Source organism: Melopsittacus undulatus, chromosome Z, assembly GCF_012275295.1.
Source record: "Melopsittacus undulatus isolate bMelUnd1 chromosome Z, bMelUnd1.mat.Z, whole genome shotgun sequence".
NCBI classification, from domain to species: domain Eukaryota; kingdom Metazoa; phylum Chordata; class Aves; order Psittaciformes; family Psittaculidae; genus Melopsittacus; species Melopsittacus undulatus.
The window spans coordinates 73,707,845-73,735,355 of NC_047557.1; the positions used below are offsets into that span (position 1 = coordinate 73,707,845).

At 39.7% G+C, this 27,511-nt stretch overlaps 1 protein-coding gene across 3 annotated transcripts in view; it reads left to right on the forward strand.

The window, feature by feature from the left end:
- Nucleotides 1-27,511, forward strand: part of ATG10 (autophagy related 10) — a 93,706-nt gene that overhangs the window by 42,532 nt on the left and 23,663 nt on the right. For all 3 annotated transcript variants that reach the window (XM_031044371.2, XM_031044372.2, XM_005143768.2), the window contains 2 exons: nucleotides 17,277-17,403; nucleotides 26,636-26,733. In XM_031044371.2, the coding sequence (XP_030900231.1) occupies nucleotides 17,277-17,403; nucleotides 26,636-26,733 (225 nt within the window). The remainder of the gene's footprint in view (nucleotides 1-17,276; nucleotides 17,404-26,635; nucleotides 26,734-27,511) is intronic.

The following is a 27,511-nucleotide window of genomic DNA, read 5'->3' on the forward strand; positions in this document are numbered from 1 at the left end:
AACTGTATATAACCAGTATTAGTACAATGGTCTACATTCTTCTTCCACGTGACATCTTAAAACATGTAGAATTAAGAAAGGGGTAAGTTTGATCCCATTTTCCTTGTTTTTATTGTCATCCAATTTTAATTTTACAGTTTTTCCTGAGCAGTGGAGAGGGGGAAACTTTACGTTGCCCAAATGAAACACCCTGTATGATGTGAAGAATTCCTACTGCAGGTTCTGTAGTAATGAGAGTGTGTTTATCGTTATGGATTCCCCTGCTGTAGGTTGTTTATTCGGCAGCTACCATGTTTTCTATTTGAGTACTAACATACTGTACTGTAAGCAGTTACACGTTTCTCTGGTGACTCCTATCTCTGAGCAGTTGGAGGACAATTCAAAATGAAGAAAAAGAATTGGCATTAAAGGAGGACTAGAGGGCTAACTTAACCCCCTCTATCCTCAAATTAAGTTTGAAATACAGCTTCCTGTTGGAGGTCTGCCTCTCTAGTGGGAGTGGGAGGAAAATATTTTTTCCTACTCTATGTTCTCAGTGCTGGGAAATGTGGCATGCGTTTGTGTGAATGTTGAAACTTGAGGGGAAGACAGAACCGTTGTTTCTAATTCCATTAAATTGTAGATATTTTTAAAAGCTTTCTTAGGAAAATGTAATAAGCTGCTTGCAAGCATCTCAGTAATACAACAAGTCTGCGGTAAGCATGTTGTACCTGCAGCATATACCGGCAAAGAGCTGGTGGTATGAGCACAGTTCATAGAATCATAGAATCATAGACTTGCTTGTGTTGAAAGGGGCCTTAAAGCTCATCCAGTCCAACCCCCTGCCCTTCCACTAGACCAGGTTGCTCCAAGCCCCTGTGTCCAGCCTGGCCTTGAGCACTGCCAGGGATGGGGCAGCCACAGCTTCTCTGGGCACCCTGTGCCAGGGCCTCACCACCCTCACAGGGAAGAACTTCTGCCTAAAATGTTGTCTCAGGTTCCCCTCTGTCAGCTTGAAGCCATTCCCCCTTGTCCTGTCCTTACAGGCCCTTGCCAAAAACCCCTCTCCAGCTTTCTTGTTGCTCTTTAGGCACTGGCAGACTGTTCAAGATCCACTGTTTGTGATTTCTGCCATATGTAGAACCATCTCTTGCTGCATATAAGACAAATTTGGCTGATAAAGCTACAGATTTGCCTGTATGATTGCACCACCTGCACCATCTTAGGGGCTGCTGCTGTCTCACTTCTTCACATTAGATGTTTTAGGTGATACATTAAGCAGATCTGTAGAAGTGGTAGATGCTTTAACTCTGGACCTTGGGGACTGGGCTGTTTTGAAGTTAGACTTTCAGATTTTATGTTAATTCTGATTTGCATATTGTCAGTTGTTTTCCGAGGCAAAGAACAAAATTGATACAACCATAGTCTTCTATGTGGTGAGCTGCAATAAACTGATTTTGGTTTTACATTCTGTACTGTAAATGCATACTTTGGCTTTCGGTTGTTTTTTTTTTTTCACTATGTGTGGTATGTTCATGTAGTAAAAGCCTTACAAAAGGATTTGAAATGTCCCTGGTATCAGTATGAAATAAATGGATTTTCTTTGACTAGTGACTTTAATTTTTTCATAGTGAATAATTGCAGTCAGGCTTATAAACGTGCTATTCTCTTTTCTTTGGTGTTCTGTGGATTCTGTGGTGGAGGTTATAGGTGTTAGGGAATTTTTAAATGGAAAATTAATTTTCTACAAACTCAGATTTTCTTCAGGAATTAATTTTTCTAATTAGAGAAAAGAAAACAAAGTAGCTTACCTGGGATCAATTTAATCCTGTTGAAAGTGTGTCAGTGTATTGAAGTTTTCTGATTTTTTTCATCATCAGTTCAACATCATGCTCTGTTGCCCAGCTGAGCTGTATTTTTTTTAGATCTTCTGCCACTAATGCTCTGTGGGGGAAAATGCCAGTATACTTCTGCTGGTGGAGTACTTCCCTTGCCTATATGGCCATTAGGGTAGTGAAGTGCCTTTGAATGCCTCAAGATAGAGATAGGCTGAAACTGTGTTTTGTGGGTGAGAATTGGATGTGCATTAGGTTACACACACTGCTAGGACTATCAAAACAAACGTGCAGCTGATGCCAAGTGAATCGATTCAGCTGATATGTGTGGTACACTTTAATTTAGAAATACTGATATTTCCTTTTTAATATTTACCATCTCTATTCAGAAAGCTTTTGTCCTGTGAAAAATGTTGTATTTAACTTGTATGTTGATTACAGAAACAGACAAATGTTAAAATGCTGGAATTTATTGTGGAATGGAAATTGCAGGTTTTGGTCAGGTGTCAGCATTCTGAGTTCTCTTTTCTCTGTGTAAAATACAGTTGAGCTGATGAGATCTGTGTAGTGTAGGGGGAATCCCTAGTTGCAATAGGAGAAAGAGGGGCATTTGTCTTCTGATTTGTTGACACTGTCAGTACTTTTGTGACAGAGAGGGACAGAAGAGCTGAGATCAGCTTGTGGGTAATCTTGATATGGCAACACTTGTGTTATAAAGTCTGTTTCCTCTAACAGGTTATATCTCCTGGTCTATTGACTGTCCTTCCCAGCTTCCTATCATCAGCAAAATTTGTCAACAACTCTTGCTCTTATGCTCGGTTTATTAAGGAATATTTTAACTAAGATTACTTTACAGGCCAGTATTAGAGGTTTTTGGTAAGTTGACTATTCCCCGGTCAATACTTCGCATTTTGGCACATCCCATTATGATCTCTCCTTTTTCCAGTTTCTCATATGTTATGTTTTTAATCCTCATCTTCTCCAGTTTAAGCAATAATTTCCCATTTGGCACACTACCGAGTGTTTTACTGAATCCAGCCAGACTGCATCTCCTGCATTTCCTTGTCCACTAATTGAGTTATCTAATCAGAGGAAGATATTAGGTTAGTTTTGTATGCTCTGTCTTTGGTAAACCAGTGTTGTGTTTTATCCCAGTTTCTATATAGCTCTGTATGTTTAATTATTCTTTCCTTCAACAATGGTTCTAACCCCTGTATACACTGAGGTCAGATAATGGTTACTGAAGTAGCTTCCCCCCCCCTTCTTAAATGCAGATAATTAATTTTTTATTTTTCATTCAGGCATTATCACTCCAGCATGATTCAGTTATAAAAAAACTTTGCTGCTGGATGTGTATCCTCATGTTTTCATTCTTTTAGGCTGCAGATTGTTCCAGTCCTCCCTCCTTGGCTCTCATCCCAGTGACCGAGACACATCATGGTCATCTGTCACAGGATGAATGTACCCTCATCCTCCTAAACCTCTATATCATACTCCCCTCCTCTGAATGCACAAACTGGGCACAGGGACAAAATCTGAATTATGCTTGGGGCTGTTTCTTTGTTATTTTTAATACAAACCTCAGCCTTACTGCATTTTTGCACTACTTCTTTCCTTGTTTTTCTTCTGCTAGTGTCTGTGAGGCTTTTGCCATTTGTAAGTGTAAATCCAGCTTGAATTTTGGCAGTTCTTGCTTTCTCCTTTTAATTTAGACTTCCAACATGTAGCTTTTTTTGCTTGCCATTCCTCTTTGCTATTCTCTGTAGAGGTTTTTTTATGCATACTCCTGGTATCCTTTCTGAGGTGATTATTCACTCAGTTAAGTCTTGCAGTTTTATGCTAGTGACTTTTCTTCAGGGTGGATTTTTTTTTTAATTTCAGGACTTTTTGTGTCTCTGATTGAAATAAATCAAGACTTTCTCAAATTCCAGTTGCTCACCTATTTAATTAGTCTGCTTTAACTCGTTATCTCCCTTAATTTCTCAAATATTTAAAAAAAAAAGCATTAACATAAGATTTAGAAAGTTTTGTCATAGACAGTTTCTCTGAATAGATACTCAGTACAGGAGGATCCGTAAAATACCTGTTCTGGGATTATCTGCATCGTGCAGGCTAAAACTCATTTCTGAGTTCATAATGCGAAGTGAAGATCTGTTGTAAAATAACCAAAAGCCATTTCTTTAGCTTGTAAAATGCCTAGCTGATCCTAGAAAGCAGAACACACTGGCATTAAAATTTCAGTGTTCTCTGCCAGTCTGATGATGGAGAGATTCCCACCTGGTTTGCAGGCTTGCAGTTGATTGTTTTTGAGAGCTTGAGCAAGACACAGCAGTCAGATAAGCTTAGTATCATATATGCACCTATCATGTATTTGTTTGTAATTGAAGTATTTGAGTCACATTAATTTTACATAAGCAACCATAATAATCTTGAAACGTTGTTAATCTACATAAATTTTTTTTTGTTAATTCAATGAGTTTTCAGTGGAGAAGCGTCATATCTAAGAAAAAGTGAGTCTTGCCAGTATTAGTAACATCGTCTCTTGCAGTTCCTGGCAGTACTTATCTCTCTGAATAGTATTTGAGACATTTCTATCCAAATAAAATCCTACTGGTCCTACACATATGACCCTATTTTTATAATTCCTCCTCCAGATTATATTTGACCCAAGCTGAGATATTTTCATCTACATTACTTCTGTTTTCCTGCAGCATTCACAATTGGACTATAGGCGCTGAAAGCATTTTCTTTCAAAGGGAGAAGCTGTTGTGATACCTTCCTCCAAGTCTTGCACCACATGTACACCACAAATCTCTGGTTCTTCCCATGTACCCAGAGTTCTTAAATCAGTATACAGACACTGCAAGTGCTTCCTTTTGACATCTCCCCATCTCCTGTATAACTCAGCTACAGCCCTTTCACTAGCAGTGTGCACCAGTGTAAAGAATCATACTTCCTCCCCGCTAATGGTGTTTCCAGCACTGTTAATTTTTAAAATATTCTTTTATTTTTATTTATATTTTTACTGTTTCTTTAGTTATGGTTTTATTCTCTGTTTGGATAGCAAAGCAGTCTTTCACAACACTTCTGTTTTAAGACACTTGCTAACTGTACTAGACATGACTATAAACATGAGAGAGCCATGCTTAAATGATGTATTTTTATGGAGAGTATTGTATGAATGTCTCCCAATGATGAACCATTCCCAAACCTTCTGAACTTAATCATTGTGTGCTGATTGACACTGTGAGTTTATGCCTCCACCTTACTTCTGTTGAACAGGCAAATCCCAAAGAATCACAAAATTTCCACTGAAAGTTTCATGCAACCTTTATTACTTTGAGCATTTTCCTCTGCCTGGTGCAATTGTCTATAAATCATGCCTGTAGAAATGCAGATTTATGGTTTGTCTCAATATCAGGGACATGCAGTGGAGTTTGGAATCATAGAAGCAACTAGGTTGGAAAGAGCATCAAGTCCATCCATTGCCCCAGCACTGCCAAGGCCACCACTAAACCGTGTTAAAAAGAGCCTGATCTGCGTGGTTTGTGAACACTCCCAGAGGCGGTGATCCACCATTGCCCTGGGCATCCTGTTCCAATGCCTGACCACCCTTTTGGGGAAGAAATTGTTCCTAATATTCAGTCTAAACCTCCCGTGGTGCAGCTTGAGGTCATTTCCTCTTGTCCTGTCACTTGTTCCTTGGGAGCAGAGATCAGCCACTTCCTGGCTCCATCCTCCTTTCAGGCAGTTGTAGAGAACAGTAAGGTCCCCCTTGAGCCTTCTCTTCTCCAGCCTAAACCACCCAGTTCCCTCAGCCATTCCTCATCAGACTTCTAGTCCAGGCCCTTCACCAGCTCCACTGACCTTCACAGGACCCACTCCTGCACCTCAATGTCTCTCTTGTAGTGGGGGGCCCAGATGTTTCTCATGCTTCATCTGGGGCTTGAAAGTCACAGGGGCTTGAAAGTCACATAGTGCGTGACAAGAATACAAAGTGTGGCACTGCTGATGGCTCTGTCCTGTGTGCCACACAAGGTGAAGAGTCCTGTGGGAAAGAGTCTGCTATTAAAAAAAATATTTAATCTATTTGTGTTTATCCTGTGCCAGGGTATGCAAATGTTTGTGGAAACATATCCTTTGATACAAAAAACCAACATTTGCCTTTTTTATGTAAAATGAATACAGTTCTGTAGAACTCAGTATATGAAAGATCCTGATACTTGGAAACTGATTCCTACAGCTATGACTTCCTGATCTGCTCATGTATTACTTCCAGACTCAGACAAGTAAAAAATGCAGGGGTTCTCTTTTACCTGAAACATTAGGGAATAGGGATTTCAGCCGTATTGTTTGAAATATCATATGGACAGCAGACTTTTATTCTAAAATTACTCCTTTAGGGATTACAGTTGAGTTGTAGAAACCTATAAGCAGAAGTTAAGACAAAATCTATTAAGTTGTGTCTTTGATTTTGGTGCAACATTACCAATCATAAAGTTATCATATAGGATGTTAAAAATATATTTAATGTATTTTTAGTTGCCTTTTCTTCCCCTGCTTCCTTTGTTTTGCTCATGACTGAAGTTTAATATTTAGGAAAGCATAGTCTTAGTTGATGCAATACGGATTCATTTATATAATCAGAAATAATTTAAGTAGTAAATATCTTGCCATTTCTGTGGGACCCTGTTTGGGGTACATGCAGCAGCATACAGTACAATAAAAGGTTCTTTCAGTAATTGTTTAGGAAAATACTTTCCAAGAGATCTGCACATGATTAGAATTACTAAGTGCTCTCCTCTTCAGCTTCCTGTTTTGGAATTAAATGCCTTCGGGACACTTGGAATATCTCAGTTTTGAAAAGCAAGAGCAATTTAACCAATTAAATTCTTCATCGTCTTAGCTCTGATTTCAGTTAGCTGTAGATAGGGACAAATATATGAAATAGTCCATGGGATACGTTAATCACATTGAAGGACTAAATTAACTCCAGTAGACACAGAAGTAGCTTTTGAGTGAAATGAAAGCAGATAAAACACAACAGTCAAAGCAGCATTCTGGCTCTCTTCTTGAACATGTATGCATATATACATATATATATATAAAATGTGAATATATATACACATACATATATATGCATATATATACACATATATAATGTATATATAATAGTATATATACACATTTATTATATATCTACATACTGTATATATATTTATATAAAATATGAGTATTTTTGAATCCCAGACTGGTTTGGGTTTAAAGGGACGTTAACGCTCATCCAGTTCCAACCCCCTGCCACAGGCAGGGACACCTTCCACTAGATCAGGTTGCTTCAAGCCCTGTCCAACCTGGCCTAGAACACTGCCAGGCATGGGGCAGCCACAGCTTCTCTGGGCACCCTGTGCCAGAGCCTCACCACCCTCACAGGAAAAACTTCTGCCTAAGAGCTCATCTCAATCTCCCTCTGTCAGGTTAAAGCCATTCCCCCTTGTCCTGTCCCTACAAGCCCTTGTCCAAAGCCCCTCTCCAGGTTTCTTGTAGCCCCTTTAGGCACTGGCAGCTGCTCTAAGGTTTCCCCTTAAGGAGCCTTCTCTTCTCCAGGCTGAACCAGCCCAGCTGTCTCAGCCTGTCTCCAGAGCAGAGCTGCTCCAGCCCTTGCAGCATCTCCGTGGCCTCCTCTGGACTCACTCCAAGAGCTCCGCGTCCCCCTTGTGGTGTTTTCCCAGAGCTGAACACAGGACTGCAGCTGGAGTATTAGCTCTTGCTTTACCTGTATCATGTGTTTCCGATCCTGTGTGATGCTGAGCAAATCACTTTTTAATACAGTCCGGGAAGATGGGTCTGTGGAGCTCCCATGTTTTGTGCCCAATGAATACAAAAATCACCTGCAGAGGATAGTGTGTCATGCTGTTGTTCACTGTGTAGTGTTTGGTGACTCACACAAAGTGGTACAGGAGTGATGTGTCCTCTAGTGCTTTGTGCACAACATCTGAAGGGAGGAGAAATGTCCCTTTGAGCTTCCCCATGCAGGAGAATCCGCAAGAATATGTGAATGCAGCATTGATTGAGAAGAGGCTAAGGTAGCAGCTGTCCTCAAATTTTGTGCTGCTCTCAAAAAAGAAGTTTGAACATTTAGGAGGAATGGTTTGCTAATTGCTTGAAGTATTTTATGTCCGTTGTTTATGGAGTTTGAAAGAAAATTTAGGCATGCTTGTTGAATAGTTGTGCAGAGAACACTCTCTTTTGGTCCCTCCATTTCATACTGAGCAATTCAAGTGCAAGAAGAATTCCTTAAAAGGAGATAAACTAGTTTGTCTTTAAAAGCTCCCCCATTATATGGATTTTGCATGTGTAAAATCTCTATAGTAACACTGTTCATGAGCTTGCCCAGGTGTAGCTATGAACAGCTTGTACCATTTCTTGATTTTTGTAAGCCAGTTGTGTTGTCTGTATTGTATTAAAATAGTACTGTTAACCATTACAGGTGTTTTCCACCACATACTGCATTGGGAATATTTGGGTATTCCTAACTCTGCACTGGGCTTTCTTGTCAAATAAAGCAAGAGTCTGCATGGAGACTGTTAGAAGATTCATTCCAAACAGAAACATTATGAATAATTCACACAAATTTTCTACTTGTCTTTAAAGAATTGTAAAGCAAATTTCAATTTCTTAGTTTTCAAGTATGGTTGGCTTCAAAGTGCAGTTGCATTGAATTGTACAAAGCTCTTGGTGGTGTATTATTGTAGCCAAGATCCTTTTTTACTTGTGTGTTTTCTTTATTTCTCCACAGACATCTCCTAGCCGTATTTTTCAGCCATAGGAACATAGTATATTGATATATCTATTGTTAGCTAAAGCTGACACAGGCAATTTTTAATTGCAAGATTTGTGTATTACATTTTGTCTTCTCATTTGATTTTTGTGAATTTTAGCTGCATTTTGTCAAACTACAATTACTTCTTTGTAAAGCTCACTAGCAGTTGAGTTTGCTTTGAGGTCTATTATATACCACATTCCTGGAAATCTATATTACTATGTTGTACAGCATGGCAGCTTTCATTTGACATCACAGTACTTTCTTTTTGGCTACTGTGCATGTCCTCAATATACACTTGGGCTGGTTGTGATTGATGACATTGATAACAGTATGTTTATTAATATTTAGAATAATCTTACAGAGTATTGTGTTTGAAAATGAACTGAAGGGTTTTCTACCTCCCAAATCTGAATTAGGAATTGCATTTACTAAGCAACAGTGATTAGAAAGTAGAAAGTAAGTACGTCTGTGTTATATCGTGTATTAATTAAATAAACAGTTTTTAAGGGCAAGCAAAAGCTGAGCTAACTTGACTTGGTAGGATCTGACCCTGCTACATTGAAAACCATATTTATTATATTTAGGTGTTTCTAAACAGAAAAAAACACTGGATCCTAGTATGCTACAAGTTGTAATTTAAGTAGGATTTTTTTTGAGAATTTGCAAGAAAATAATTATTTGAGTGATAGTTATAATTTTAAAATTAATATTATTTTGAATTTTAAGTAGATCATTGTGGATCTGTTACCTTCCTGTTATCTTAATATGAGAATAATATATATGCTTTAGCCTTAACCTGTAGTTAGTATCTTTGAATTTCTCATATTCAGATAAACTAGTTGTAAATAACGAGTCTTCTTTCTCTTATTTCTCCTTTCTTCTTTCTCACTTCCCCTTTCCTCTTTCTTCTTTCTCCTTGTCCTTGTCCTCATTCTTTTTCTCCTTCTCCTTTTCTTCCTTCTTCTCCTACAGGCATCTCAGGTACATTTTAAAGTTTATAATTTGGACAGATATTAACTTAACCGGATCCTGTTTCCTTTTTCGAGTGAGCAGCATGCAACTCTTACTGCAGTAAGTCACTGTCCCAGTGACACTGCCTATCTCTTATGGTGTCCTGGGGGGTCACTGGTGCAGACAAACCTCCCTGAAGTGCTTCCCTGGCCTGCTTGCCCTTTAGCCACTTCTAATTGTAACCTTTAACTTAAAATTCCATGGTTTTTCACATTTTGTGACAACTTGAGCATTTCTGTCTGTAACTTTTTCTCTTGAATTACTGCTAAACACTGTCAGTCTTGGCACCATTTTCATGCATCAGAAATGTTTCTCATCAGAGAAATTAATGAGTATGTGAGTTTGTCTCCTATAAAGTAAGGTTTGTAGGCATTCGCTGTCAGTCTCCCTGTTGAATTAAGCATCGCCAAAACTGGGTTGCTGCTGAGATTATCAAAGCAGAAATAATAATTGTTGTTCTAAAAGAAATGACTGACCTGAAATACAGCTGAACTGCTACTGTTGTCTTCTAGTGTGGCAGGTATTTTTTACTTATTGCCTATTATAAATCACAGATTCCAATCCTGGAAGCACTTCAGTTCAAAAAAGTAATAATCTTGTGAAATAGTACTTAACTTAAAAGTAGTAACTTACTCTAATTTGTACAAATGCAAGATCATGGCAAAAACAATGGGGAAATCCTGCAGTCTGCATTATGTTTGGATGAAATTCAGTGATACAAAACTTGTCTTGTGTGTGAATTTTAATTATTATACTCTAATAACTGCAAACTAACTTCAGCAACATGTGGTATACCTACCTGATCTGTTTTTGATGAGCCTTGAAAATTCTGCACACCTCTGCATGTGTGTACCTTGTTCTTGTATGGTAGCACTGTTGAGGTCTTGGGTACTCAATGTGTGTTTGGCACGTGTTTCCTTTGAAGGCTTGGGAATAAAATTCCAAAACCTCATGTTAAACATAATTTTTAGTTGTTATAGTAATCCTAGAGTATGAAAAGTCACAGATTGAAATCACTAGAATTTATATCCATGAAAAGATGTGAATGTATGTAGCAGCACTGCCCAAAATTTGGTCTGATAGAACCCCTTCTCACATGCCCCTTTACCTGGGATGTGTCTGGGAGCGTGATCCTAGTCTGTGGATGAACTTCCACAGCCTATCTCACCCTCAGTACCAGATCTAGCAAGGCTTCTGTGGATACAGATGCCAAAATACGCCCTGCAAAAGATGGCTGGAGAAGATGAAAAGCTGTGGCTGCCCAGTTCCTGACAGTGTTTTCAAGGCCAGGCTGGACGGGGCTTGGAGCAGCCTGTTCTAGTGAAAGGTGTCCCTGCCTGCGGCAGGGGATTGGAACTGAATGAGCTTTAATGTTCCCTCCAACCCAAACCAGTCTGGGATTCTGTGATTCTAAATGAGTAATTCCAAGAAACAATATTGACAAAGAATATTGGTTGGAAGTAGAGGAAATAAATCAATCTCTACAGTTCACATCTGAGATTGCTTTGTTTTTCTGTGAGATGTGTGTCCTTAGCTTTGGGTGGAGCCTTGTTCTAAGAATCTCAGATGGCTTGGCTTAGTCTGTCTTCCCTCAGCATGTGGGCTGTGTCCCTCTCACTCCTTCATCTCCTGACTTTGCAGGATCTTAGCTGTAGTTTCCCCTAGAAGAGGTTTCCTATGTACTGTGTCTCTGTGCTTCAGCCCTATTCAGACCAGTCAGTCTCAGCTCTGTGCCTGGCAGGATCATGGAGCAGATTCTCCTGGAAACTGTGCTGGGCACATGAAAAACAATGAGGTGGTTGGTGGCAGCCAGCATGGCTTCACTGAGGGCAAATCATGCTTGATCAATTTGGTGGCCTTCTATGATGTGGCTACAGAACTGATGGACATGGGTAGAGCAGTTGATGTCATCTACCTGGGTTTGTGCAAAGCATTCAACACTGTCCCACAGGACATCCTTGTCTCTAGATTGGAGAGACATCACTTTGATAGGTGGACCACCAGGTGGATAAAGAACTGGCTGGATGGCAGCACACAATGAGTTGTAGTCAATGTTTCAATGTCCGGCTGGAAACCAGTAACAAGTGGTGTCCCTCAGGGATCGATATTGGGACCGGTCTTGTTCAGTGTCTTTGTTGGTGATATGGACAGTGGGATTGAGTGCACCCTCAGCCAGTTTGCTGATGACAGCAAGCTGTGTGGTTCGGTTGATACACTGGAGGGAAGGAATGCCATCCAGAGGGACCTTGACACACTTGTGAGGTGGGCTGATGCCAACCTCATGAAGTTTAACCATGCCAAGTGCAAGGTCCTACGTGGGGGTTGGGGCAATCCCAGGCAGAGGAGCCCTGAGGAGAAGGACTTGGGGGTGTTGGTCAATGAGAAGTTGAACATGAGCTGGTTTCAGTGTGCACTCACAGCCCAGAAAGCCTACCATTTTCTGGGCTGCATCAAAAGGAGCGTGACCAGCAGGTCAAAGGACGTGATCCTGCCCCTCTACTCTGCTCTTGTGAGACCTCACCTGGAGTATTGTGTGCAGTTGTGGTGTCTTCAACACATAAAGGACATGGAAGTGTTGAAGCAAGTCCAGAGGAGAGCCACGAGGATGATCAGGGGACTGGAGCACCTCCTGTATGAAGACATGAGGTGGGTTGCTGGCCAGAAAACCCCTGTTCCCCTCTCTGGTTACCTCCCTGACTGTCTCAACTCCACACTGTATTTTCAACATGGAATGGAAAGGGAGGATCAAACACAGAGAGTCAAGGTCTGTGTAAAGGTAGGGGATGACTTGAGACTGTGCACAGGAGGGACGAAAACCAGCAGCACAATGACCTGCAGAGACTAGACCTGTGGGGTCTGCAGGCAAAAAAGTGGGACATGGTCCAAATAGATGTGGAGAACACCCAGGAGGAAGAAGAAAGCACACAGATACAATCTCACCATGCTGCCACACCCGACACATTAAGTTCTGTTTTAATTCCATCTGATGAATGCTGTCCTATCATTCTGTTTCATGTTCAGATCTCCCTGTTTGCCAAAGGAAAAGTGTTGAATGGGGAGGGGAGCTGCTCCCTAAAAGCTCTTGTGTTTCACATGGTAGCTTACAGTCATCTGAAGAAAGAGAAACACTACTCTGGGGAAACAGCAGTATGTTTATTTTCAACGTTGGAGGCTGAAATGAAATTAAGTGTAAATGTATTCCAAAGCAGTGAAATCAGATTTGCTTACGAATCTGGATTCCACCTCCTTTCTTCCCTGTCCCACCGAAACTAGCAGTACCAGTCATTGTGCCTGTGTCGCCTCTTCCTCCCTTTCCTGCTTGCAGCCCAATCCTGCTGTGCTCCTGCAGGAGAATTTCCCAGGAGACTGGCCTGCAGCAGGAGTAAATAGAGGCCAAGACAAGAAAAAAGAGAGGAAGAACATGGGAATTTGAAGAAAGGCAACCGTGACTTGAGATCCAGGAGGAATGTGCCTGCTGTTCTTAAAACCACTTCTCTTAGCTTTCCCCCCAGAAAAGGGCATTAGGGCATGCTTCTGCATTTCAAAGGGAATTTAGGCTGAACAAGGAAGGCTGGCCTCCCTCCAAAGGTGACCTTCCTTAACCCATGCCTTCCTGCTGCTCTTCAGTCTCTGGAGAACAGCTCTCTCTAAGGAGCATCAAAACATACTATTAACTCTTTCCTGCTGTCAAATTAACTTGTTGCAAGGGCTTTTAAACTGGACTTCTTCATCAGGAGAAATAAAAATAGTACAAATGTGTTATTTTGCCTTTGGAATGACGTGTAGTGTCATTTCTTGTGTATTGATTTAAATAATGTTAGCATTTTAAAAGGAGCAAATTGACTTAATTTGTTTAGGGGCTACTTAAAGGTTGAGAACAATTTTATGTGAGTTAAAATTAGTGATAATTCATTTATGATGGAACTGATATATTTTAGGTAGTTGCTGCTTATCTTTTTTCTAATACCTATATTGCTTTTAAACATCTGCTCAGTAGTCCATTATGGTAGCACAAGAATGATTTTATGTGAGACCAATGGGGGAGCAGATGCTTCCTGATGACAACTTCCCTGTTAGTTTAGGAAACAGCCAGGGAGTCCTGGCTTTAACCTGAAGCATGGCAAGCGTGCAAGCAAATTTGCAAAGCAAAAACACAAAATTGAGAAATCAAATTACTTCATAGCGTTTTTATTGATGGCAGTTTCAGCAATCCCCCCTCCTTCCCCCCCCCCCCCCCCCCTTTATTTTTGTTGTTTTTTTTTCTTAATGCAGGTATGTTTGCTTTGTCTTTGACAGATCTAAGCAAAATGTTGGATTTGTCTTGTGGTGTGTGTACATGCATAACTGTTTTGTGGCAGTTACAGAGTCTTTCAAACTTAAAATTGATTTGATATTGTTTGATGCAGTAACTAAAATTCAACATTGGCTCAAAAAGAGGTAGGACAACAGTTAAAGAATAAAAAATTAATCTCTTCTTTTGGGCTGATATGAAACTCTCCGAGGCTCCATTGCTTTATTCAGCCATGCATAGTTTTTCAGATGTTCCAAAAACCACCTGAAATGACTATACTAATTTTGTTCATCTCATCAGCAAAGTTCATCTCATTAGTGAGGGAGATACCATCAAAACTTTTAAGCTCCAAAATGTATTTTCCCTGCATTGATACTGTATGCTGTACTTACAGAGACTGTAAAGTACAGGATTGCACATCAGTGCTGTATCTTTTTATGTGAGAAATCTTGAAGCTGCTGTTTAAGGAAGGAAAGGGTATTATTAGAGGTAGCCCTAAGAAGATTCAGCTATCTACCTTTGTATGCAAATCACAAATACAGTGTGCCGATTTGTCACTAGAAACAGCAGAAAAAGATTTGAGTATCAGAAACATATTTCGAGTAAGTGTGGAAACTTAGTATGAGACTGAAGTCCATATTACAGAGCAGAAATGTCAGTTTCAGAGTTTTTTTGAGCTTTGTGTTCAGGCGAATACTTGCTTTCAGAAACTGCCTAAACCATCAGTCCCCAAAAAAATTCCAAAATAATGCAGAATTAATGTGTTCAAATGTATTCTGCTCTCCAAAAGAATAAAGCAGTAAAGCTGCTGTGTTCTCTTCTGCTTCTCCTGCCATCAGACTGTGTGCATCTACTGGGAAGGCCACTCTGGGATAAGATCAGCTTTCTCTGGAAATAATAGGATGTTTTGGGAAGTACCTGTGTCTGATAATGGCAGGAATTCTTATGCCTTTTCCATGGCTGTCTGAAGGAACAGTGAAAGTAGAAAGTCTTCCCTTTGTTTTCCTTCATCTAATCTAGCAAAAGATACTTACCAGCTGAAATCTGTGCTAACCTAGTAAGTTGAATTCTTAATGATGAAGTTGTTCCTAGCGAAATTTATGACTTTCTGAGAAAAGAAGCAGGGTTTTAGTAAAGTGTGTTTTCCCTCAGGGTATACAGGTTTGAGTATTTAATTTTTGAACGAGTATTAACTTACTTGTCTTCCTAAGTATTTGGAGGTAATAAAGACTATGACTCCTTTATCAGTCTAAAATAGTCACTAAGTAGATATCAGTATTTCTTTAAGGGTATGCAGTCATTTTACCATTATATGTAGAAGAGTATATAGGAGTGAGACATATGTGTGTACATACAGCTTTTTTCTAGAACAATAATATTTAATACATGAATGGGCAGTCTTGCCATTTCCAGGAGAAGTATTCTTCTAGGACAACATAAGCTAGTGACTAAGCAGTAGACAAGGCCATAATATCTGGTGAAACATTGATGTCTGTAAAGCAGTATGATTTTAATTGCAGGAGGCTCATCTGAAGGGCCTTTTTAAAGTTTAATGTAGGTTCAGTTCTGAATAAGGACTCTTTCTCATCCCCACCCCTACAAACTTGAAAACCAGTGTGTATTTGTCTTTTGTTCCCACAGGCTGCTGCTGTTCTTTCTGTTACTATTCTCACTAAAGCCTTGAAAATGGATCAATTTTAAAGAAAGCTCAGCCTACTGTAGAGAAGAAACTTCTTGTTTTAATCTGTATTTCACATCTGATCAGTAGGTAGGACATGTGTGAGGAGGAAAGAACTTGCCTTCTTCATCTGTTACACATTTACATGGGAACTGGGCATACAGTACCTAACCTGTGAAGGCAGATACTGTTATCATCATTGTCCTTTATATCCTTAGGATCCCTTCACATACAGTTGTTAAAACTAGGTTAACACAGAGCATTTTCTTTAACATTCCTTTTCAGTGCCTCAGATACCTATTTCCCGGTAAGATAAAATCAACCGTTCCTGCAGCCATCCAGAATTTCTCAGAAACCTTCTGTTCTGTGCCCATTTACGACTTTTCCATTCAATGTCCAAAAACGTATTTACAGTATTTGGGTCTGTAACCTCCCAAAGTCTGCCTTTCCAGTTGTGATCTTCTCTCCGTGTGCCTCTGCAGCATCTGGTTGTCCAATACACTCAATTTGGGGGAAATCACTTTTATGTGGGATATCACAAAAAATTGGAAGCATCTTGTGTATCAATACTGTTATAGTTCATCAGGTTTTATATCTCTTCGTAGATCAATTTGTTGCTGAGTTAAGGATGTGAGATAGAAATTAAAACAGCTTTAAATTTCTTGTGTGTTAAACCTGCAGAGTATTCAAAGGAGGATGGTTCTTCTCTCTTCAGTCATTTCTACTTAGCTTTTACAGGGCCAGTAAGCCAGTATTCACCGTTGCTTGGCAATAGTCAAATTATGAAATGCACACCCAACCTGTGGGGCATTATGGTTGCTTAGTTCATGCATGTAAATTTAGGGGTTTGAAAACCAAACAAGTCCACACCCATGGTGTCTTCTTGGAAAGTTTGTTCTAACATTTAATGTTACTATGAATTTAATGGTTCAATTTTCAGAGAGGTTAGGTAGCAACAATTTTTGGAAAGTCAGGACAACTGTGTGCTTACCACTGTTTGACTATAGATTTGAAATGTTAGGAAATCTGTGCTGCAGCTGGGTATATCTCAGTGCAGTAAGTTCAATCTCTTGTGTTTTATTTCAAGTTTACCGTAAGTTTTAATTACTTTACACCTGAAATCTACATTAGCAGGAAAAAAAAGTCTCAGTTTTAGAAGTACTATTAGCAAAAACAACTGCTGGCAGAAAGTCTTTAAAGAAGGTAGAAGAGAATTTTTGGTGGATACATCTGATTTGTCTTTTAGCAAGCAAAACTATATTATTTAAGGATACATTTTTGAAGTGATCTCTACTAAAGGTACTGAGGAGAGCTGCAGCTCTACTCACCTTGTTGTACCAGTTAATTGTGCTATAAACATTTTAGAGAGCTTTTGTATTTTGCTTAGAAAGGCAGCCTGAACTTAAACTTCAGTTCTGCAGATGCTTACACACAGTTCACATTTTGTGGAAGTAAGTCTGTAAGATGTCTTTGTAGGGTTTGGGCTTCAATTTCTTTTTTTCCTGGGAATCCACATAAGTACTGCTGTGAAAGGGGTGATGGCCATTATTTCTGTTCTGTGTATTTACTGAATGTATTACAATAGTAGTAATTACTTTTCTCTTGATACACAGATAAAAAAGTTGATTTATTACTTGTTTGTGTTTGTTGTTATAGGAGTTTTTGGATGATTCTCAAGTAGCTGGAGTTTGTGCAACAGAAGAAGTGATTCGCTATGAATATCATGTCTTGTACTCCAGCAGCTACCAAGTACCTGTGCTCTACTTTAGGGCATGCTTTTTAGGTAAGACCAATCTTCTGTTAGACAAAGTAAAGAATAAAAATAATTTGGATGTGATATTTGTTAAATACACAGATTTTGTATTACATTGAGATACATATTAATGATCATATGTAATAAGAAAGTAAGAGATGAGGCTGTTCAGTAAATTTTGTAATAGTCCTGACAAAGAGCTTCAGGACCTCAGAGTAGATGATATAATCTCAGCCTGAAAGAGGCTGATCTTTGGCTCCTGGCATCTTGCCTGGGGTTGAAACTGCAGGTCATTTTTCTTTTTCTTTTCTTCAACTGAATACAAAAACTTAAAGGTACAGGTTTGAATTTGGCTACAAAATAAGGGGACATAATGACAGTGCTTCTGCAGAGCTGTGTCTGTTTATTTTGGAGCCTGAACTTGAGCCACAAGGCTGGGGTCTAAATGTGCCTTCAAAAGTGTATGCTGTTTTCCATTTAAATTTGCTTTATAATAATACCAATAAGGTGTTGCCTTCTTCTACCTGTTAGAACTGGCTCCTGAAACACCAACTGACACTCTTTCCTCTCTGACACACACAACTTGTAACCCATTACTTAATTGCTATAGCCACTGTGATTTCACTCACCATCCTGTCAGGAAGGAAAGAGGAGCACACAGCCTCCCGCCAAGGCCACTGTTAGAGTCACTTATTTAATCAGCAAACAGAGTAATCACACTGCAGCAGTGGCTGTACTCTCTTCCTCTCTGCCCAAATACTGTGTAGCTAGAGGGATTGAAATCTTCCAACTCATTTCATTCAGTCTCCTTCAATGCATCATGGTAGGTTGGGGAAGAGTGGCTGGGAAAAGGACCTGGGGGTGCTGATTGACAGGTGAACATGAGCCAGCTTGTGCCCAGGTAGCCAACAGCCTTTTGGCATGTATCAGCAATAGTGTGGCCAGCAGGGCCAGGGCAGTGATTGTGCCCCTGTACTGGGCACTGAAGGTGCCCTGAGGTGAGGCTGCATCCTGAATCCTGTGTTCAGTTCTGAGCTCCTCACTACAAGAGAGACATTGAGGTGCTAGAGTGGGTCCAGAAAAGGGCAACGGAGCTGGTGAAGGGCTTGGAGCAGAAGTCTGATGAGGAATGGCTGAGGTAACTGGGGGGATTTAGTCTGGAGAAGAGAAGGCTCAGAGGGACCTTCATGCTTTCTACAACTGCCTGAAAAGAGAACAGAGCCAAGAGGTGGCTGATCTCCCAAGGAACAAGTGACAGGGCAAGAGCAAATGGCCTCAAGCTGCATCAGGGGAGGTTCAGATGTATATTAGGAACAATTTCTTCACTGTGAACTGGTGGTCAGGCATTGGAACAGGCTGCCCAGGGCACTGTCCCTGGAGGAATTTAAAAGTTGTGTGGATGTGCTGCTTAGGGTCAGGGTGGATTTGGCAGTGTTAGGTTAACAGTTGGACTAGATGATCTTAAGGGTCTTTTCCAACCTAATTAATTCTGTGATCGGCATCTTTTGTGTTGTGAATAATCTTCTAATCTTTATTTAGATAAAAATGTCTGAATGTTGCCAGTGATATCTTTTCATTTTTAATTAAAAAGTAGCTTAAGCTGCTTTGAATGTGTTTGGAAAATTTAATCACTCTCTGCCTTATATTGTTTAATGGTTTCTAATTTTGCAGTGTTAGCCTTTTAAAAGTCACTTCAGATTTAAAATTGAAGAACAAATTCTCATAGACTCCCTGGTGGAAAGGTTTCAATCTGAGGTGCAGTTTCAGGAATGGATAATTTGGGGTAAATTTTCAAACTGGGACATGGAGAACTGGGGACATTGCTCTGCCTTTACCACCAACAGAACTCATTTACACACATCCTGCTGCAGATCTATTTCTAGAATTATTACAGGCATTTACAAATGTGCAGTGTTTTGCCTTTAAATTTACTGTGCTGACAGGAAGATGAAGAAACTTTTGCTGTAAGAGACAGATTAACCTATTTGTGGTCCTGAGAAATGTCATCTTGGTTTTTAGCTGAATTAATAGTTTTCTGTCTCTAAAGAAGAAGATGGAGATGCTGCAGGTAGAGGAAATAGGACACTATTTCTACTGTACTGTACTTTCATATAATTAGGATTCACCATAAGCAGTTAATCACCAGAGGAGAGCTCACAGAGACAAAACAAGTTGTTTGGCTTGTCAGCATCAGGGAATCCGAGGTGTTGAAACATGACTCCTTATAGCTGGAAGTGCCTATTACAAAGTTAGTGGATGATCTAATGCACAATCATAGTATTACGTGCCAACAGCTCCCCTTGCAGTACAAACCCGTAATTGTTCCTACAAGTACAATTGTGTTTTAAAGCACTTCTTGAGAACCTTCACCATTTAAAACAATGATTTTTTTGGGGGTAACTCCTAAATTCACCTGGATTCTCCTCAGCATATAACATTCTCTTTTAACATTTAAGAACCTCTGACTCTTCAAGATAGAAGGATACAGAATGCTGGCAATAATTACATTTCCTGTAATGTTTTCAGCTAATATTCTCTGATTTTAACTATTAATAGCTTACTGTTGAAAATCTAAAATTTTTTGTCCCTGCAAATTGCTTGCCTGTGTGACACTGTGAAGGTCCAAACATGGGATTTTGAGGAACTTGCAGATGACAGTCGCTCACAATCATGTGGGGTATCTGAGCAAAGTATCTTTTGTCTTGTCCTGAACCTGTTATGAGAAAAACTCTAGGTAATGCCCTGAATTTTCTTTTTTTCATTTGAAGTAATTAATAATCTTCATGTGATAGGCTCCTCACCTTGTTCCTCAGACAGGTGGTAATACTCACTTTTATAAAATAATCAGAGAAGAATCTTCTGAGACCTACACCAATTTCCCAGTCTAAATTCCTAGCATTATTTGTAGATTAAGTAATACAATCGGTTCCTCATAAGTCTCTTGTGAGCTGTTCTTGGTTTCCCTTGAATTCTGTCCGTACTGATCCTCGTATTAATTAGAACTTGTTGCAGAAGATGAAGGTGAGCTCTCTTCCTTCCAGTGTTTCAACAGCCCTGCCCTGTCTTGCCTTCCCCAGGAGCAAGGCAGAGAGTTTGAATTAAAAACTCTGCTTCCTCTCTGGCAGAATGTTAAGTGGCCATTACACCTCAAGGCCTGCCTAGAAAATAGTAATTCTTCTGTTCAGCCTAAGTAGTTTTGCTTGTTTTACAATATTCACTTCCTTATTTTGTGTGTTATAATAGCAGCTGGTGCCAGTCTGTGCAAATCTGCACTCTTCCAAATAGTCTCTTTCAAAACTTCTAGAACAATTAAACCATAACTTTCTCCCATCATACATGAGTTCAGTTTTCATTGACTTGCAGTCCCTCCCAGGAAAAAGGCTTCTGATAAAGTTGCTGAGAGATTTTCCTGTCATCTCTAGTGTAGTTATCATCTTCAGGAGCTTGTGTCAGTGAGGACACCCAGTTTTCACTCCTCTCTGCTAGCAGTTGTGCTCAGACATTGTAGATCAGCTCTTCCTGCAGAAGGGCAGAAAGAAGTTCCATCCTATGGTTACCTTGCTGCTGTCTAAATTGAATGGTTCTGAGGGACCTTGACACACTTGAGATGTGGCCAGCGCAAACCTCCTGAAGTTCAACAAAGCTAAGTGCAAGGTCCTGCATAGGGGTTGGGGCAATCCCAGGCACAGCTACAAGATGGGCGGAGAAGCGATTCAGAGCAGCCCTGTGGAGAAGGACCCTGGGTCTGTTGGGTTATGAGAAACTGAACATGAGCTGGTTTCAGTGTGTGCTCGCAGCCCAGAAAGCCAACCGTATCCTGGGCTGCATCAAAAGGAGTGTGACCAGCAGGTCAAAGGAGGTGATCCTGCCCCTCTACTCTGCTCTCGTGAGACCTCACTTTGAGCATTGTGTGCAGTTCTGGTGTCCTCAACATAAAAAGGACATGGAAGTGTTGGAACAAGTCCAGAGGAGGGCCACGAGGATGATCAGGGGACTGGAGCACCTCCCGTATGAAGACAGGCTGAGAAAGCTGGGGCTGTTCATCCTGGAGAAGAGAAGGCTGCGTGGAGACCTCATAGCAGCCTTCCAGTATCTGAAGGGGGCCTACAGGGATGCTGGAGAGGGACTGTTCATTAGGGACTGTAGTGATAGAAGAGGTAATGGGTTCAAACAGAGGAAATTCTGGTTAGATATAAGGAAGAAGTTCTTTACTGTGTGTGTGGTGAGGCACTAGGGTGGTTTACCCAGGGAAGCTGTGAATGCTCCATCAAGTCCAGGTTGGACAGAGGCTTTGGTGACATGGTTTAGTGTGAGGTGTCTCTGCCCATGGCAGGGGGGTTGGAACTAGATCATCTTAAGGCCCTTTTAAACCCAGACCATTCTATGATTCTATGATTTTCTGGAATTCTTCTTTAGATCTCTATTTTTGGTGAAGATAGCGTAAGGTAAGGGCTTGAATTTTTAATTGCAACTGAGCACTTTTGAGAGACATCAAAACTTGTTTAGATTTACAGAGAAGATCTTGTTTGTGCAAGGGCAAATACTTAAGCTGAAAATAACAATCAAGTATTATGACTGTCTGAAAACATGTTTGGGATCGTTGCTGGATACAAGAAGGTATGTTTATGCTACATATATATACACAGGTAGGAAACATTTTTCAGTACCTTATGGTACTTCCCATGTGGCATGTATTCATAAAATCACACTTACTGAAGCCCCACTCTTGTCAGGAGCCCAGGGCAATGGTACTCAATACTTCAGAGCATCAGAGACCTAGCTATTACTTCTCCAAAATCAGTCTTACGCATGCCATACCGTTCAGAAGTGGGAGCCCTTCTTTCTTTCTCTGGCTTCTGAGATTACCATATAGGTTGTTGAAGAAAAGCATGAACCCCTGCTGATATCTGATGTCAGCAATTAGCCCTCTTAGAGACAGATGGTTTAGGCAATTAGCCTTCCCCTTCAATGCTGGCATGAGCCAGATGGGCTGGGTTAGGTCCAGTAAGCTTTCTTTAATCAGCGGAGTATTTTTGCCTTTTATTAGTCCTTAAGATGTCAAGGAACTTTGGTCTTTTCTTGAACTGTCATTGTATGAAGCCAGATATTCAAAAAACCTCTTCCACCAATGGTGAGGTAGCAGCAACACAGACATCGTTCAGGAATCACCCTGCATTTCTCAAACATCTCTTCGTATTTTTTCCTACAAAGGCAGAAGAATAATCATGACACTGAGCACTGAAAAGAAAGAGCAGAACTAATGGGAGTCAATAAGGACTGCAGCCTAACTCCTCTAGAAAAGAGAGAAGTAATGGGATTCTCATGTTAACCTGCTCAAAATACATCTAGCTCTCTGACATACAGATAGATCTCTCCCAACAAAAAAAACCCATGCTAATCAGTAGTTATAGAGAGAGGAAGCTTGTAAAGGTAATGTGACTTTCTCCAGCCCTGAAGGCATGACATTCTGTACTCATAACCATGTTGGGCTTCACTGATGCTCTTTCCAGAATACGAATTTACTCCCTGAACTCAGAAGCATGCGACCACTATCTTCTTTCTCACAAAGACAGCTCTTCCTAAGGCTGTGTCCCATATGAACTGCTTTTATTGTGGCCTTGGACAGAAATAAAATGGAATAATTTGTATAATCAGATATTCTCCTAAGGTGTAAGAGTATTTTTTTCTTTTGTGGCAATGTTTTCTTAAGAGCGTTTCTTTGGAAAGTGTGCCAGAATGAAGCCTCAAAATGATTTGTGCACTGTTTCACCAGAAGTGTCAAATAACCTTTAATTGGAAACCCAGGAAATTATTAAAAGCCCTCAGTAAACATCAAGAAAACAGAATACAGCAACTTGGGAAGCTTGAAAATTTTCTCTGAAAATGGATATGAAATTTGTATGTTTAAGGAATTTCTGCTCTTTACAGAAATTAAGGTGCCAAGTCAGCTGGGATCTGTAACTCATAAGTTAGTCTTAATGCTGCACCTTGCTACTGTGAGGGGGCACTCAACCATCTGCTTTGTAACTGTTTCTTATTTGGGTGACATAAGTGAGTTAACCCCAAGTGGACCATCAAGGAGCTTTTCTCAGAATAAAGTTGTCATAGTCTGGACAGTTTGAATAATAAAAATTTGAGGTTGTGGTGGAAAGGCTGTAGTCATTCTTGCCCGACTGGTAAGACAGATGAACTGGTTGATGGAGCCTATAATTATATCAGAGACAAAACCCATAGTTTGGAGTGCTTGACTCCTATCCTTTATCTCCTTTCTCTTAATAAAAATACTAGTTGGCTACTGCCCATGTTCTTCTGGCCTTTCTTGCTAGGTACATGTCAAGTTCATTCTGTCCAAGCCCGGGTTAGTAATGATGAGCTGGTGATGTGGTGCATGCCAGATCTGTGACAGTATCGGCAAGAGCTCTGGACAAAGGTACAGTAAATCTGGCATGACCCACAAGCAGCTGTTTCTTTGTAATATACATTTTCTTTCACTGTCATTATTTAATGGGCTGAATGATAGAAAATATACATGTAATCACAAGCTTTCACTTTGGTCTGCATACCTGCTCCCAGCTAGACTTGGGATGAGACTTGGGACAAGCTGCAAGCACCTCAGCATCTGTGTTGTTGTGGGTGGATGATGAATAAATGTATTGCTGGGTGAATCTGAAGCCTCTGCCTTCCTTTCCTGCCACTTCTCTTGGCTTGATGCTGATGCTGCCTTCTTTTTCTGGCTGAACTTTTTTGAGTTCAGCTCCATCACAGGAAAGAATAAAACAAGAAACAGAGAGGCTGCTTGGCTCAGCAGGTACCACAGTGGCCTCTTGTTGCTAGCAGCAACAATTACAGGCTGCTCTGCCAGCCCAGCTGGATATTTGAGGTCTCAGTGGGCTGCTAAACATGTGAATACTGGCAGCCTTGGAAAAAGGGGTTTCAGAGTGTCCAAAGAATACAGATACATGTTTTATACAAACCTTGTGAATATACAAAAGCTTGTGAATAAAATGAGTTCACTTATATTACCCTAAAGAGCTGACCAAATTCTCACAGAGAAGTTTTGAAATATGAAACACAGATCCAGATGCTACCTGAAATGGGTTTTATTGTCCACACTTACCTTCTGACACAGAAACAGGAGAAAACCCAAAAGAGACTGCAAAAAGTAAAAACTATTCTTCTTCCTCCCCAGATGCTTTCTAACAAATAGTCCTTCTGTCATTCATTTTAAGATCTTACCATAGTTGGGGGTTTTCTTTTCCTTTTCTTTTTCTTGTTCTTTTTTTTTTTTCTTCTTCTTTTTCTCGCCTTTTTTTTTTTTTTATGAGGAAACATCAGACTTTCAGGTCTTCACCCTGCAAAAGAGGATGGGGAAACTACCCATCCACCACATCTCCTTTTGCAAGGGTCTTGAGTTCCTAGCTCTGTAGCTGAACTTCTCATTCATTTTAAGTATTGATAACTTATTCTTTTCCTGCTGTATTTGGCCTTCCATCTTCTAGAAAAGTCAGCTAGTCAGTTAAATAAGAGTTTACAGGAATACACTACTTGGGAGCATGTGTGAAAGCTTATTCAGTTTAAAAACCACATTCCATTCAAAACTTATTTAAAGCTTAGTGAATTGTGTTAAAATAGTGCAGAGAATTAAAAACTTAGGGAAATTTAAATCCAAACCTATTTCAGTATGGAAGTGCATCATCGGAATGCCCAGGTCAATTTTTTATACCTATGTGAAACACTGCAATTACTCTCTAGTTACTGTCTATTATCTCACTTGAATGTGAAGTGAAACTTTCGGGTTGGATGTATTTGTATTTTTCTCTGAAATTAAATTAATTTATACTGAAATAGGATTGAAGATAAACTGCTTCACATGCATGAAATAATAAGGTAAAGACAAAACTCAATTTTAACTATGATTAATGCTTCAATAATACTTGATTGTTTCTGTAAATGAGATTAGTGGTAAGGGTCAGAGTAAAATCCATTCCATATGTACAATCTGAATTTGCTTGTTGTAAAAACTCACAAAGAAGGGTGTACAGAACAAAATATAGAATGGCATATCAAATCCTGCATTAGAATGTGTGTTGTTGTAGATGTTACATTTGGGCTTTCTCTGGATTCTTTTTGCAGGGTGAAATAGAAAACAGAGAATTACAAGTATGCACAGCATCTTGCTGTTACCGGCACACAGATGATCTGAGCATAAATATATCCTTCTAAACTTAACTTACATTCTTGTAACAGATTTCTTAGAAATGTAGACTATCTCCAGCACAGCTCTGGTGTCTGCCATCATAAGACATAGGGCGTGACAACTTCAGTAGTCTCATGTTCATGAGGATGGCATAGTATAGCAAGTTTATAAGCTGTTACCTCATCAGATACATGAATTGCCACATGCTTCTGCTCTATGGTGCTTTCTTAAGTTCAGAATTTGGTGCTTTTTTATAAAGATGTGCAGAAAATAAGATAAAACAGAGGCTGTAGGCAGCTGGTTTTAAGTTATATCTAAACATGGCATTCAAATGTTAATTGGGTGAATAAATCTTCATTTTAGAGACATGAAAATGTCAGTAGGATAAAATTATTTAAGACAGAATAATGGTTTCTGACACCTAATAAATACTAGGATGGAGCCACTTACTGAAAGTATACAAAAATATTCTATTGCTGCTTGCCAAAAACAAAAATTCAGGAAAAAATGGACATGCTTATTTTCCAAGAGGTTGACACTAATATCTTTGGCATAATTCTAATATCACAGATAAAAACCTGATACAACAATGCTATATAAATGCTGCTGAAGAAAAAAATATAGGCATGTAGGTTACCAAATTGTGGTAAATTTTGTTAGCAGAATTTTGCAGATTTTTTTCCACTCTTTCAATGTGAATTGCATGTATTTACAGTGGAATAGCTGTTAATGATATTATTTGTAGTTTTGAATTTATCTTACCCAAGCATTATTTTACAAAATCAGTTAGACTTCACACCTTACAAACAGAACAGTAAGTTGTTGCTCTCAGGTGACAGAAAGGAAAGCTGAAGAGGGAATCAGGATAGTTTTATATGCACCCTCAAGTCAGCATTGGAACAATGTGGCTTTGGAGTTATGGGTCCAGGAGGGAGTGTTTTGCTGTTATTTTCCCATCTGTTTCATGGTAATCTGTATTTTCAGACTTACTTTTGCTGTTCTGTATTAAAGATACAGCATGCTTAAAAGCTTTGACTTTGGGTGGTGGTTTCTCCCCCTCCACAGATGGAAGACCTTTAACTCTGGATGAAATATGGAGAAGTGTTCATGCATGTTACCAGGATCGTCTGCAGGAGGGGCCCTGGGACACTATTACACAGCAGGTGAGAAACCATTGGTCCTTTACAAAACTGATGAATACAATATGTGCCTGAATCCTCAATAGTCTTATTCCCCTCCTGGACACAAGTGGAATACATAAAAGTCTGAGGTTGTGCTGAGTGAGCTACAACTACCAACAGTAGTTTTAGCCCTGAATTTTGAAGGATGTGTGAGTGTTCACCATATAAGACTTAATGTATTTCTCACTTAAAATACTTTTCCAGAGCCAGTCCTGAAAACTTCAGGCCATGTCTGAATAATCATGGATTTGGGTAAATACAAAAGTAGACTTATTTGTGTAAGTAATATATACTAGTGTAACATTTCAAAGATTGTGAGTCAAATGAGCAAAAAAACCTGTTATTTTCAATTTTAAATAGACTTCCAGTCCTTAGGATTGAAGGAGAGAAAAAATTGGTCTCCCAACCAAATGGTAAGTTATTGCTGACTAAAGTCCTTGAGAATCAGTAGTTAATGAATACCGTGTTTTACGAAAGGTAGAAGATTAGTAAACTGTGATATCACTAACTTCTTTTAGAGCTCTTCAACTTGCTTTTATTTAAAGTGGTTTTAAAGTCACCACATCATTTCAGCAGCTCTTTCCAGACTTGTGAAATGGCTGCACTTACTCAAGGAAGAGTCAGAAATGTTTCAGAGCTGAGTTGGTTCCTATGGTTTCTTCTTTCAGGTCCAGGCCTCAAGTGCAAGTTTGGACAAAGAATAGAGACACTCCAGGTGTCAACTGTTTATCGTCAAAGATACTAATGTGTCCTTTCTTCC